General features: G+C 39.7%; 1 protein-coding gene across 2 annotated transcripts in view; it reads right to left on the bottom strand.

Annotated features, from left to right (window-relative positions):
- Positions 1–15,507, bottom strand: part of LOC146376742 (protein unc-13 homolog B-like) — a 183,200-nt gene that overhangs the window by 30,983 nt on the left and 136,710 nt on the right. Inside the window, exons 9-17 of one of the 2 annotated variants that reach the window (XM_084945721.1) lie at positions 10,127–10,195; positions 9,552–9,641; positions 8,644–8,784; positions 7,649–7,884; positions 5,431–5,516; positions 5,263–5,298; positions 4,404–4,445; positions 1,770–1,896; positions 1,168–1,264 (exon numbers count right to left, since the gene is read on the bottom strand). In XM_084945721.1, the coding sequence (XP_084801847.1) occupies positions 1,168–1,264; positions 1,770–1,896; positions 4,404–4,445; positions 5,263–5,298; positions 5,431–5,516; positions 7,649–7,884; positions 8,644–8,784; positions 9,552–9,641; positions 10,127–10,195 (924 nt within the window). The remainder of the gene's footprint in view (positions 1–1,167; positions 1,265–1,769; positions 1,897–4,403; positions 4,446–5,262; positions 5,299–5,430; positions 5,517–7,648; positions 7,885–8,643; positions 8,785–9,551; positions 9,642–10,126; positions 10,196–15,507) is intronic. The other variant, XM_084945720.1, reaches the window with a different exon arrangement.

Raw genomic sequence — 15,507 nt, 5'->3', positions numbered from 1 at the left:
ACGAGATCACAAACATAACGTCTCATTTTCACTAAACGAGAAGCCAGCAAATTGTTCCCGTTTCCCATGATTCAATTCTGTTTTCTGGTAATTTACAGGAAATACAGAAACGTTCACTGAAACTTTATAGAGTGAAATTATACATTTTCTTCAAAGAGGACAGTTTTTGATGCTCGGATAACGACGTTGTTGAAACTGACAAGAAAAACAAGGAATGCATAACTAAAAATCTCTCTTTTTTATTACACGCGGAGACGTACGCATACCTTTATTTAGAAAGCGTAGCCATGACGTTCATAATGTCTGCACATCATCAGTTCTCATTCACATGGCTTCACTAGCAATAACATCTCCCCCCACCAGCTCCTCACAAATAAACAGGAGTGCCAAATGTGTTTATCGAGAGGCACACCTGAACAAAGGCTGGAACCCACGTGTACGCTGTGCCAGTGCTCAGCCCAGATACTCGAATGTGCCCGAAGCCTCAGCGTTTTGACTTTCAGCTAAGGACAGTGTGGGAGATCTCTAAGGGACCGGGGGCTGACAGTGATGCTTGACACAAAGAAACCGTGTAAGACTAAAAGCTCTGACGTAAGCCTTTGTTCAAAAACAGCAGCAACAAAAATAATACGGTTGTTTTTGCAGCCCAGACTGATAAAACTAGTGCACACACATCTGATTTTTGACCATGATCATCACGACAATGACGTGGAAAAAAGCAAGATCAGGATCAGAGCTGCAAGATGACGTTTTTGTCTCGCTTTTTATGCATCCACAGATTATTAAACAATTTGTGTTTTTAAAAAAATATTCATCCACTTAACAAAAAGTTAAAAATGATGCTGGTAAAACACTGGTTTATGTTTACATAATCAATGGACTTTTTAGCCAGATCAGCCCATCACAGCCAGCCTGCTGACACTCCACCACCCCCACCCCGAAGATTTCTTCAAACATGACATGAAATGAGCTCTTCTGGATTAAAATCCTGTGTTTGACCGAGCACTACCTCCTCTTCCCTGCGTACATCTTCATTCAGACTCTCACAGAGAGCTCTGACGATAAACTTGCTGCTTATTCAAAGGAGTCTGTGACACTTTTGTTTTGCTCACGATGACGTGACAACTTTCAGCAAACAGAATAATTTCTCCCGAGTCTCTGACTCACCCCTTCTCTCTTGTCTCTCTCCAGCGCTCCGTGCATAAACTCCATGGATACCTCCTCGTTCTCAGCAAGCCAGGCAAGGACAAACTGGAGAAACCATCTGAAGGAATAATAGGAAACAGACAAAGCTAAACAAAGTTAAATCTTCTCTTTCACAGCCTGAAAAACTGGAACGTTTGCAGATTGAAAACGTTTTCAAAGCTCATCTGTCCAAAAGTCATTTCATTACAGTTCTAATTTGTTTGGCGTTTTATATTTTACATCCACATGTTATAGTTTGTAGAATAGAAATATTTAAGTGTAAAAACGTCTTGTGCCTTTGTATTAAAAGGTCATTTCTCCGTGAACCTATTGAATTTTGGTTATCTAAACTGTGAAACAGAGCAAAGGCCTTGGGAAAAAACTGTGCTCGCTGATAACTCTTCTGGCTAATGTTATTATTCTGTCCTCCATATTTCTAGTGTCAAAACCCAGAGAGAAATGCTTCGAGTGTGTGTTTGGTATGCAACATCACACCAAATCTAATTGGAAAGTCAGAAAAATCAATCAACAAGAGCTCTCCTTTGTCTGAAGGAGAAATAATGAGAGAGAAAACACGGTCTCACGCAGGGTATTCTGGCACAGCGTCGTTGAAGGCAGGCAGCTCCTTAACGTACTCGTTGTACAGCCACTTGACCTTAAAGTGCAGGTTCATGTAGTCAGCAGTCTTACAGAGCTTATGCTTCTCGTGTTCTGCAAAAAAACAACAGCCACAACAACAAAAGTAAAGACAGGTTTAAAATCTATGAGGATTTTGATAAAAGACTAACCAAACACATCCGAGAATCTTTTATTTATTCTGAATACCTTTAAAGATTTTTTTTAAAGAGTGAAGTGAAGAGTGTGAAGTCTGTTGTTAAGGAGCCAGCAATAAAAACGTGGAGCCTTCCTGTGCTTCCTTAAATACATCGTAGATTCTTAATCTTAAACAGAGATAAAGTCCTTCGACGTTTCCATGAAGTTCGTTACTCTAAAGCAGTTTTTGTCCCCAAAGGCTGCGTTAGAGTAACGAACTTTTAAATGTACTTTTAAAAGCAGCACTATAATCCATCATAATCCAATTGTCATTTGTATGAAATGAACCAACCAAAAACAGCAAAAGACTAAAAACTGTGGTTTCAAACACTAATTTCACTTTGTACTTTATTTGTAGAATCACCATTTAAAGTAAATAAACACTAGAAAAAAGTGAAAGAGTCAAATTAATAGAACAGCTCCAGCAGTGTATTCTACTTCCACTGTATACTCAAGTTAGCTTTTTCTACCTGTGAACTTTCCATCTAACATTCAGCCTCCTGTGAACACACTGGAGAGCAGCTCGGGGCATCCAGACTAGACCCACCAGGGACTGAACCTCCATCCTTCCCATTAGTAGAGAGAGCTGCTCTGCCTCCTGAGCTACATCCACTACACGATATACAACAGCTGTATCCTGTTTCCAGTCTGTGACTTCTAATAAGAAGCTTCAATTGTAAATAATAAAACATGTTGTTAGCCCACTTGTAAGTGGGCTAACATGTCTCATATATTTGGAGCCATGTTATGGCCATCTATACACTGTAATGAAATCTACTCCAATAACCACACAGTACAACCAATGAGAGCTTTTTCATGCTAAGATATCTTCCTGGTTTGTCCAAATACACCCTGTGGAAATGACCCAGTCAGCTAGACGTTAACAACGTAAAGGTGAGAGAAGCTGATTCAGACTGTAAGCTTGCACACCGCTCGTCTTAGATTCTCGGCATAACTCTCAATAGAAACGACGTCAGAAACACACATTTTCTCATTAAGATCCTCAGTCCTCACTAGGGATGGGTACAGGTATCCGGTGCCATCATGGCACCGGTTCTGACATAAACGGTAGTAACCAGACCGAAAAGCAGCGCACATTTCGGTGCTTTTTTTCGGTGCTTTTTTTTCCTGAGCTGTGATACACTTTAGATTCTAGCCAATCATTTTACGTTTCCGAGGATAGTAGGCGGGTCCAGGTACGTACGTTCTTTTAGAGCAGAGGCAGAGCTACAGATTAAAAACGCCCAAGGCGAAGCGGTCAAAAGTCTGGCTGTACTTCACAGCAAAATATGCAAACTCAGCAGCCTGCAACAAGTGCTTTAAGCTGATACTGTGATACTGTCAAAGGAGGTAACACATGGAATCTGATGAAACACCTGGCGACGTATAGCGTTTTTTTAAAAGCCGAGAAATGCGCCGTATTTGATAGCTTGCTGCGAGACCTCACACCGTGCACATCTACTGCAGGTGTGGTGCCTGTTATCGGACCCGGAGTTAGCAACAACCCCCAAAAACCCGAAGAGGAGAGTCCTGGCCCCTAGCCCTGCCAGTGTAGCAGAAATGATGAGGATGATGATGCAGCAGCAGCCGTTCTTCTCTGGGTCAGTAGCTTAATGTTGTTCGTGTGTAATTTACGTTGAGTAGGCTAACCACGTTATTAAATTGATGCATGTAAGGTGAACTAGCAAACATCATCATAGCTACATGCGGCTGTCTTCTTGTTTGATGGCAGATGCTCCCTTCACCCTGGCCAAAAAGGCTAAAACGACCAAAGAAAAAGTGGAAAACAGCTGAACATGAGAGGTTTTTGGACCAATTTTGTGATCTCCATTCTTTAAGCACCGGTTCGAGCACCGTTTAAGCACCGGCACCGTTTCAAAAGTACCGGTTTGGTACTGGTATCGGATAAAACCTAAACGATACCCATCCCTAGTCTTCACACTGATTACGTTACAGATCATTTGATAACATGATGAACATTAATAATTATACCAGTATTATAAACTGTTATAAGCTGTTTTTGAGGTAACCGGGTTGAACGTGGAGATGCCTGCTTTTTTCATATCAACACTTTTTACCATTAAACAATACTCCAATACTCAGACTGCTACACATGTGTAATACGTCCACTAGGCTAATAGTTTGGTTTTCATGATTGCAAGTTGATGCACTCGTTTTTCTCCGTTATTGTCTCATTCCTAAAAAAAATGGATAAATTATACAGAGAAACAACATCTGCATCATTTATGAAGAAGGATGTACACACATGGATCGAATAAAGGGAGAATGTTTGTTCTAATTTAATTAAGTAAAAGATAAATGCAGTTAAACAAGTTTCACTGGTGCAAAACTATTGAAGACAAAAGAAATGCGTACATGCACACTCATCACACACACACTCTTACCAGCGTAGAAGTCAACTTTGCGGATACGAAATGTAGCGGGAGCTGAGATGGCAACAGAAATATGACAAAAGCAATAAGAATAGAAACTGAAAGAGAAGCAAGTTTGTGGCAGCAATAACTGAGATGAGAACGGCTTCAGAAAAACATGTTAGAAGAAAAATACTAGAGGAGCTGGGAAGTACACTACGCACAAAACAGAAGGCTGGAAAACCAGTCACCAGTCAAATTTGCTACTAAAGTTTACTTTTTTCGCAAGTTTCTCTTTGTTGCTGTGAAACAACTACAACACTAAAAACAAATCATCTAAACTCAACACACAGGGTTACAGCCAAGTTTTAAACACCTGCTCAGGCGATGTGTTTTAGGACACTAGCTTTTACAGTTTCTACAAGTCGGATGTGAGACACAATCAAAAGTCAGAATACTGAGCAGCTAAGCAGATCTCAGCTGACTGTTAGGTAGCGAAGTTAGCTCGTTATGATGACTAACCTATATGCACTTATCTTGAAAGAACCCAACTAGAGTCCACACATTTCTAAAGTGGAGGCTCCTGGGAAAATCACTGATGTTATAAAAATATCAATAATTCAGCTCTAAAAATGTTAAACACTAACACCTGCTTCCTGTATTTTCCCCTTATCAGCAACAGTCTCAGAACTTTGCACACACTTTTATTTGATATTACAATGAACATTTCTTACTCTCTGATGCTTACTGTCAGTGTGTTTTAGCTCAGTGCTGAGAGGTTTGAACATGTTTTTATAGAAATGGTCTCAGGAGATGTTTAACCCTATTCTGGAATCCTGATTACTGACTTTTCTGACTGTATCTCCATATTTTTTTTTATCTCTAATCTCACCATTTTTCCAGTGGTAGTGGTCAATCTTATCCAAAACTGAAGGAGATGATGGATTGAAGAAAAGACAGTGTGAATGCAGAAGGGAAGAAGGAGGAGTTGGTTTCTCTGAGATGTCTCTGTCACACACACACACATATACTGTCCAAGTATGCAAAGATATAGTCTTACCCTCTAGGGCATATTTCATGTCTTGAGCGAAGAGCATCCACATGACCTCTGCGCTGACTTTACCCACATTGAGCTCTTGAGGAAACCTGGAGGAATAAAGAAGTAAGACAGTAAAAATACTCGTTACGCTGCAAGTAATGGGGGTCACTGCAGCCCCTTTCCCTTCCAGTGTAGCTGGAATCTGAAGGATTTTTGGAACTGTTGTTAAATGTTACCCTTTAAACTTGTCTTGATCATCTGTTTGGCTGCTGTTACTTTGCTTATGCTTCCACTGAGCCCAAACATCATACGATTGGGGGTTTATCCAGGATATCATCTAATATCTCAACTTGAACACAATATCTGTTAAGCTCTAATCCAAGCTAACAGCTGACCAAAAAAATAGTTATTTGAGTTTAGTAGCACCCACAGATCCCACTGTCTAGTTTTTAAAACCTGTTGGTTTTATCATCATCATCATCATCATCATCATCATCGTTTATTTATATAGCACTTTAAAAACACACCTGGGAGACCAAAGTGCTGTACAATACAAATATAAATATAGGAATAAAATAGCAAAAACCAGACAGAGCAATAAAATGTCAGTTACCCACAGAGTTAAAAGCCAGGGAATAAAAATAGGTTTTCAATAAGGACTTAAAAACTGGCACTGATGCAGCCTGTCTAATATGGAGAGGAAGGCTATTCCAAAGCATCAGAGCCGCAACAGAGAACGCTCGGTCCCCTCTAAGTTTCAGTCGTGACTTTGGGACTGAAAGCAACAGCTGCTCAGCTGACTGAAGCAAACGAATGGGGACGTGGGGCTTCAACAAGTCAGACAAATAAACAGGTGCCAGACCATTTAGAGATTTAAAAATCAATAAAAGAACTTTAAAACGGATCCTAAATTCAACTGGAAGCCAAAACCAGAGTGATGTGCTCGAATTTCCTTCTGCCAGTTAAAAATCGTGCCGCAGCATTTTGCACTAGTTGCAAGCGTGCAAGTGTTTTATGTTGTTAACTATTAAACCTTATTGATCAAAAGCTCTGGTTCAACCCTGGCCATTTTTTTAAATGTTTCTTCCCTTGATCTATAGCAAACCAGAAGTAGATTTACCCGGGACTTGTCCTGGTTTTGCAATGCCTTGTGGCAGTAAAAATAGCTGAATAAATAAAAATAAAAAAGATTGTTTATAACAAAAGAAAAGATTCTATTGCAACGTACAAAGCTTTTGTGTTTTGGAGATTTTTCTTTATCTAGCACCTCCACAGACCACACAGTTTGCTCAACAATAAAAGTGTTATTTATTTTGTTATTATTTTTTTTAATTAAAAAATACCTACCACCTTTAGTTCCTAGTTGATCTTTTATACTTCTATACTTTTGTAGTAAACAGTCTTTTTTTTTTTTCTTTTAATGTATTTAGCTGTTTTCACTGCCTTAAGGCAAAACCTACACAGGTTCTTATGTTTTTATCTTGTGTTAAGCACAATGAGCTTATGTATGAATAAAATGTGCTATATGTCTTTAAAAATTCATTACAATAGATATATAAGTTCAAAAATATAATACACTTGATAGTTCTGCTCCATGAAGACAACTTTTGTCACGGTTCTGGGTCCGTTGGACCCAGTATTTTGAGTTTATTATGTTTTGGTTTATTTTTGCATTATGGATTGTTTTCTGATGTTCTGGTGCTTTGTTTATTATTATCATTATAGATCTGTTTCTGTTATTCTTGGTGAGGGATCAGTTCTTAGGTTTTGGGTTCTCATGTGTATTGCAGTTCTGTTCAGTGTCTAGTCTGTCTCTCAGTGTCATGTCTGCATCTGGTTTAGTAATTCTTGTTTCCTGTCTTATTGTGAAAGTCTTTGTCTTATGTTAGTGTGTGCAGCTTAGCTCCCCCGTCTCGTTAGCCCTGATCTCCCCCAGCTGTGTCTCCCTTCTGTTGCCCATTCCCTCATTACTACCCTGTGTATTTTAGCCCTATGTTTTCCCGTGCTCGGTGTCGCGTCGTACCCTCAGATCCTGCCTGTGTGTTCCAGTTAGTGTTTTCATGTTTGGTTTCTGTTTTGTTGGTGCCAGCGATAAAGCTGTGGTTTTCAGTTATATTTCCGTCTCAGAGTCCTGCACTTGGATCCACATCTCCACCTCCCCGCACACAGAGCCCTGACAACTTTTGCAACAACACATTTCCCAGAATTAGAATATAGAAGACAAAAGAAAAACACTGACTGGTTAATGATGGGTGTGTACGAGTTCTTATCCTCCTCAATGATGGACACAATGAGTGTGATGAGTTTAGGCCAAAAGTCCAGATTCTGGATGCTTGGGCCCTGCTCTTCCGGTTGACTCTCCTCTTTCTTCTCCTCCTCTTCTTCTTCATCCTCCTCCTCCTCTTCATCATCATCTTCAGCTTCCTGACCCTCTGCTTTTTCCTTCTTCTTCTTCTTTTTCTTGTCTGGCTCGGGCTGCATACGTGAAAAAGAATATGAAATAAAGGAAGAATTGACTTGCCTGACATGTTTCAGTTCTACACAGAAGCACAAAACAAAACAAGTTCAGAAGTTTTCTTGACAGCTGAAACTTCGATGAATAATTTATCATTTTTTTCTCTATTTTGCTAATATGACACATTTTAAAAAATGTTCTTGCTCCATATTTATGTGATAAGGTTTTGTACACCCCATGAAGCTGAAAATGACACCATTAATACATATTTTTAATTTATTCAGGAACTCTGATTTAATGACTTTAGACACACTAATACAAAAATCTTTCTTGGCATGGTTAAAAATTTCCCTTGTTCTGGAAATATTTCTGTGGCTGCTACAGATAGGGGTTCATTAGAGCATCACTTAAACCAGGCTGCAGTGCAGATTAATGTGATTAATATTGCAATTTGAGGAGTTGATGTAAAAACTGAGAGTTAAATCTGGTGTTTTCTTTGATTTAAATATTGTTAAATCAACCACAGAATAGGGAGAAACCACTGTAGTCACGTGAAAAGTAACTCACAGATCTTTGTAACATACTACAACACTGGATAGTGATAGAGAGCAAACTACTGCTTTCTATCACTCTAACAGACATATTGTTTAGGGTTTGGTTTTAGCTGATGGGAAATACTGTTGTATTATCACTTCTCTTAGTCAAACATTTGCAAATTTCCCAGAAGATGTATTGATCTGTTGTGGAAGCTTAAAACATGTCAATACTTAGCCACTCACTGCTTGGACGGCGGGTTGAAACTGGCGGTTGAAGAGCTCCAGACAGTTGTTAAAGATATACTCGTAGGTGGAGTTCAGGCAGGCCTTGACGCAATCTCGCACCACGTTGGCTGCACGGGGAGGACTCTGCAGTTCCAAGACCTGCGTGAGACCGGGCATTGGAGTGGGAAGACAGAACACAGTGGGTGAATATCAATGTTATCATGTTATTAATCTAGAATATAAATTTGTCTGATAAAAAGCAGGACGCTATAATCTCCAGAGAGGGGATGTGGGGTGGCAGTGCAGTGTTTCTGTATAGTATACATTGTTACTGTATTTTACATTCTTTTCTTTATTTTACCAGTGCTTTAAATTTTGTGTTCGCAGCTGTACCGTAGTACCAGCAAGAACTAATATAAGGCCCTTGCTGTTCCTAGCACTAGCCACAGAGAAGTGTAGCAGGAGGGACAGCCTTCCCAACAAGAGAGCGAGGAAGAGACAGAGGAAGGTGTAATTAACATGATAAGAAAATAGATGGAAGGACATAATTGGAAGAGAGCGATTCAAGTAAAATAATTAGCTACTTTGACCATGCGCTACTGCTAACAGCTAAAGTATAGCTTTTAATTGTCGCATGCTGCACTACAGTGCAACTATGATGTCCTAATCCAACAGCAATCCAACCAACCTGATTAAAAAGGGGAAAAAGAGAATGTATATTTCATATAAAGTGTATCAAAAACATCTATTTATCCATCCATCTACATAAGCTCTATAAACAAGTTAAAATCTATAAAATACATTTAATAATTTGAGCCAATACTTCATCATTAAAGGTATCTAACGTTATAATATAACAGCAGTGTTGTATCTGTTTGGTTTTAGTGCTATGATATTAGTGATTATACACTATGAGCTGATTCTACCTTCATTCTGAAGAAAGTGATGCTGGTGAGAAGATCCACAGTAGATTTGAGGTCACTGAGGCGAGCCTTGCTGCTGGCTGGGAAATTATTCTGCACATAAACACACACGAACACTTGGTTAATTATGTTTCTTCTAAAATGTATCAGCCTATTTAGGTCAGGCTCTTCTAGGCTCTTATATTCTGTAACTCTTGTTAATAATGGTGATGAAACTGTAACATTCATCGAATCAAGCACTCAACTTTTAATAACAAGCAAAACGTTTGGCTACAAATGGAAACCAATGCTATATTCACATATTTCTGTAGGTCCAGAATTAACTTAAAATTAAGAAAATGGACAACAGCTGGGTGATTTTTTATTGTTATTTTTGGCAGGAAATAAGGAAACTGCCTTACAGCAGAAGGGGGTGAAATATGTAGTAAGTAGTCCGTGCAGTCTAGTTTGACTTCTGCCCTCTATCGTGTGCTATCTTGTGAACGACTGAAAACACAAATTCTCCTGAGATCCATTGAAGCCGTATTCTCTGTTTGCAGTTAAGAAACTATTATCAGCAGCTGGAAGCTCTGACTCACTCTGTACATGGAGAGATCGATACGCAGGGAGTTGTGCAGCTGATCCAGGAGCTTCACAAAACGGTCTTTCTGTTGGGAAAAAGAAGGAGAAACTCAGATTCTTGTACTTCTGTCAAACAGTGAGGAAGACAGACATCAATGTCCTCAGTCTGTGTGTCTCTACTGAACCTACTGTATACGGAATTTGAAAGCAGAAATAGAAGAGCTGTGGAGATAAAAGAATGATGCGTCTCACAAAAGTGTCAAAAAGGAGATGTGCTTTTTTCTATGCATGTGCAAAATACAAACTGAGCTGCATGAATATATTTGCAAGTTGGAAAGCGGGTTTGGCACTTTCTGGTACTTTGTACTTTATGACCTCTGCTGAATCGAGGAAAAAACTTGGATACAAAAATTGATTGGCATTTTTATTAGGCTTTTTAATAAAAACATTTTACCATTTTTAAAAACCACTTTATTCATTCACATACATATTCACAGATGATCCATATGTCGCTCCTGTACTGCAGGAGCCAGGGATCATCCCACTCACCCATCAATTAATGGACAACGCTGCTCTACCTAATGAGCCACAGCTAACCATAGCAACAACCATTCAGGGACTTTCTCCTCTCTTGTTGAAAATACTTGAGATGTCCAGTATAAGCAGTATAAGTACATAAATATAAGACTTCCTGTGCAGCCTGAGAGTACACGCAGAACTTGTTTGTGATCATCCTATGAGATTCTTCAGCAGAATCAGAACTACAGGCAGAGTTTTTCACCTGGTGAGCATAAAAAGGAATTTACAGATCATCAGATACAATGTAGGAGATGACTGAGTAAACTTATTTGCAATGTGTAGTTACCACTCAGGGAGCAACGCATGCAGCGTGAGGCAGAATTCACGGGATGGTGAAAGTGCATATTTTCATTTTCCCGTTTCCTGAGATTTTTGAACTTTGTTCGGAGAAAGTTTCACATTAAATTCTCACAGGTGAGTTTGTTTGGCTGCACTTTTAAACAGACGCATCTGTTATTTCTCTTCTTTTGCATGTCAGACAGCTACTCAAGACATATGTTCCACCCCTGCTGTGGACTACAGTACGTTCTGGAGGATCATTCTGTTATTAGGTATTACCGAATACACCAAGAGTAGAATTTACAAAATAAAACTGTTAGTGTTTAGCAGAGCTCTTTGGTGCTCTGCATCTTAGTTAAATACAGGAAGACATCTGGACGGGAACAGCCAGGAATCAAACCAGCCTGTGATCGATGGCCAGTCAGCCAGTACAGGCATCCCCAATGCTTATTTTTAATTTTTTCCCCTCTATCTTCCTTCATATGCTTTGGCACCAGAGATGTATTTACATGGAAAGGCAATAAAGCAACTTGAAACTGGGAGAGGGACAGAGTCCTCTGCTGTGCTGGGAGTCACGACGTGGCTGATAAACTGAGGAGGTGAAAATATTGAGTTTAATCGAGAGAAAATGAGGGGGCAGAAGAAAGAAGTGCAGGGTTTCTTGTTAGTCATTACAAATTATTAAAAAACCCAAACATTTATCTAACAGGTAAGGACAGAGGTGGATACTAAAATGGGTGCGTTGTGATTGTGTAACGATTCTCAGTGTTTCGTGTCCTAAGAAAAGTAAACCCTCATGTTTGCATAACAGCTGAATTGTTAACATACTGCAAAGGGTTTCCCTTTGTTTTAATCCTGGGGTGCAACGATGGACAATAGCCAACAATAACTGGCACAAATGAGCAATTAAAAAAATGTGACTATCTGTGCATTTCTTTGATGGCAGGAACAACGAAAACAGTTAATGACTATGTTTGAAACAGAGACCGATACACAGTGTGGTGCAGCTCTGTGAGTCACCGTTAAGAAAGTAAGAAGTTTGGTGATGAAGGAGAAAAGATGAAGGAGAGGGAGGAGAGAAAACCACTAACTAGTACAAATACATACCCAAGATCAAATCTGACTTAAAAAGCTTCAGCCTGCTAATATTATTTATTTACTATCCAAAACTCTGTGAAATAAACATTTTTTGTAACTTTTTCCCCCTGTACCAAAGAGCTGTCGTCTACTTTTAAAACCACACCGCTGAGCCATATGACACATCCCGTCATTACCAGGAACATTGTTTTTAGTCATTCCCACACAGACCCTCCCGCTGCTGTAAATACAGTTATTTGCTGGGGAAACTTGGATGCACCAATTTATCTGTGCAACACTATTAAAATAACCTAATTAAGATACCAAATACTGAACCCACAAGAGCGCATTTTGTTTCTCCAAAATAGATTTTTCTCCAATTTAACATAAGGTCAGCGATCAGTCGGACGCTATTCAAATCATCTTTTAAAGCCATGGTTGCCAGGGTGCTGGAGCCTAAACCAGGGAAGGGAAGGCTCAAATTAAGAAGCACTGCCTCGCTGCGGTGCACATTAATGATATCTGCTTATAGTAATCCTTATGATGATTAGATTTTGGAGTTTTATTATATTGGTGCTCCCCTGGATAAGCCTGAGGAAGTGTCTGAGGGGAAGGAGGTCTGGGCTTCTCTGCTAAGGTTGTTGCCCTGTGACCCGGCCCTGGATAAATAAAAGCAAATGGAAGGACTGATGGATTAAATCTGCTGAAAGCAAGAAAATTAAACCAAAAAGTGCCAAATACATCAGGTCCTTGTGGCTATTTCCACAGATTTCCCAAAGCCTCCCATTTTAAAATGTCCAACTTTACAGAAGAGATGAACACGTTAATAGGTTGGTCCCTAAAGCTAATTTTGCCATTAGGTAGTGGCTGCTTGTGCTGACAGATCATAATCACAGAGGACGCAGCAGCAGGCAGTCGTCTGCTAGGCTTCACCTCAACTAATTCAAGTTACTGAACCTGACCTCTCAACTGTGTCGGAGCCTTACTCTGAGGTCAGCTTCACTAAAAGCCTCTCTGAGAAGACCGTCCCACTGTTTTGGTGAGGGAATTCTAATATTTCAACATTTTAACAAAAACAAATAAAACCCCAGCAGGTGTCTGTCTCTGTGTGTTGTAGCCAGTCTACAGAGACACCAAGCTATCCAAGCTAGCACTGATCTCTGCACACAACCTTCTCGTACAGCTGTAACCAGCCTAGAACCTTAACTTAAAGTGATGAACACGCAAAATGTCACCGCTTTGATTGTGTGAAACACCAGAAACACTTTTAACCTAAAAAGCATGAAAAAGGACAAATCTTAGTTTTGACCTTTAAAACATCCCACCGTCCCCACGGTGTCCTTCCCCAGAGCAAACCCATCTTTGTCCTCCCCACCACACTCGCACAGCCGCTCGTCCTCTCTTGGTAATGATTATAATGAACGCCTTGTTATTGTAGCTCCTCCCCACATGCTGAGGGGCAGGTTAACACCTTCCTGTCCTCTGCTGCTGTCACAAGTTTTTCTGATGAAAACAAACATATGATACATATACGTAATACATTTGCATTGTATTCCATATTCTTAGAAGACGGCCGTGTTAGCCACTGTGATATTAAGGTTTTTCTGTAATTTGTATTATGACTGAAACTGTATTGAACTATATTTGGTGAGTCTGTTTTTTCTTAGCTCACTATTATTGCTCGTCTTGTTCTGGGGTCCTGTGGGACATTCAGGTGGTGCTGCTCAGCTGGAGACCTGTAGATACTTTGCTTTTACTTTGAGTTCTCCTGTTTTTGCTTATTTATTTATTATTTACTTTAAATGCAGATGTTTAATTTTAAACTTGTAACACTGCAATGGTGTGACGTCTTGGGGAAGTTTTCCTTGACAAAGAGACGTTAACCTCAAAGGACTTCCTGGTTAAATAAATGTTAAATAAATAAAAGAAATGACACTTCTGTGTAATCAGATATGGAATAACAGCACGGTTTAGAAATCTCTCAGTAACAGTGAGATTAAGGTTGCAGACAGCCATGAAAATCACAGCCACGAAGCCCATCACAGTCCTGACTCTCTTTATTAACAGTAAGTGTTACAACGAGGGTTACTCTGTGCGACCGTGTACTCGCAATATGAACGGTTACCTTCTGTTAGACGATAAAGAGCTTTTCTGTGTCTTGTTCAATCAGTGATCTGTACAGCAGTCTGCACTGATGAGGTCACTGAGTGCAGCATAACAGTTATACTGATGTTTAGCGTTACTCAGATTGTGGTTTGTTGTGCTTTGCATGTATATGGTGTCTGTACTGTTTGGAACTTTTAAACTAGAAATACATTTCCTCTTTGGGATCAATATTCTATTCTATTCTATTCTCTCTACTGAACCCTTTTTCGTCCTGACCAGCAGACGGTGTCCTCCTTCTGCCTTCGACCGAATCTTGGGAGGTCTGAGAAAGTTTTGTGTAAAACTTATTTTTGGTAACTTTATGACTTAGTTGCTTATGGGGTTAAACAAAGTGATCAATCTCAGCGTTATCTATATATGAACCCAAATCACATCCTTGTTTCCTCCTTCTGAAATTTCCCCACACATTAATGAAAACCGCTGCGAGCTGCTTTCAGCACCACAGCTTCTGCTTTTTCCGTGTGGAGCAGGTGCACACTCACCACAAGCCAATAAAAGGCACCTTAAACAAGTTGCTGCAGGCAGATGACATCAAATTATCTTGGAAGGAAAGTGCTTGTATTGCTCTGGTCGTGCAAAGACTGTTGCCCAAAGCGGAAAAACACTTCAATAAGTCTACAAGCCAAACAGAAGTTGGTAACAAACCATGAATAATTCGACTGCCAGACACGCTCTCAGGCTTATTTAACCCTAGACAACCTGACGACCCATGTACAGACTGCTCTGTATCATGCTGTTAAAGCTCCACCGGTCACCATTTTCAGATATAATGGAGGCTTGCCAGTGCACTTTACTTCTGTCTTATCATTTTGAAAGAGTTGCAGAGGAAAACTGAAAAGGCCCTGCAATGATGAAAAGCCGGGACATTTGTTGACATGGCTGGAACTGATTGACAACATTTTGTTTTTCCCTTTGGGCATTTATCTTCTGAACTACATGACTTTGGTTTAATAACACAAACAAACACACTGGGAAGTCACATCCTGTTCAAAAACTGTGGAACGATTATCTCACAGGACGTTTCCCTGTAAGGAATCAGTTTTATTTGTTTGCATATTGTAAGTAACTTTTGCACAATCAAGTCTTACTAATAAAACCAACATATTCAAGTGGTTTTCCTTTTTCTTCATTAAATACACACTAACAGCAGAGCCAATCCACAGAGAGCTTCTTCACCTTCAGCCAATTGGCTGCAATTCCCCTACAGGGCGCTCAAAAGATAGCTCTCAATAAACAGGAGCAAATGAAGATTAATTATTTACACCTGCTTCATGACAAAATAGACCACATTGATGGT

This window comes from Perissodus microlepis, chromosome 12 (genome assembly GCF_051167445.1).
Source record: "Perissodus microlepis isolate ML-2025 ecotype Zambia chromosome 12, ASM5116744v1, whole genome shotgun sequence".
Lineage (NCBI taxonomy): Eukaryota > Metazoa > Chordata > Actinopteri > Cichliformes > Cichlidae > Perissodus > Perissodus microlepis.
This window is presented reverse-complemented; position numbering and strand designations above follow the sequence as displayed.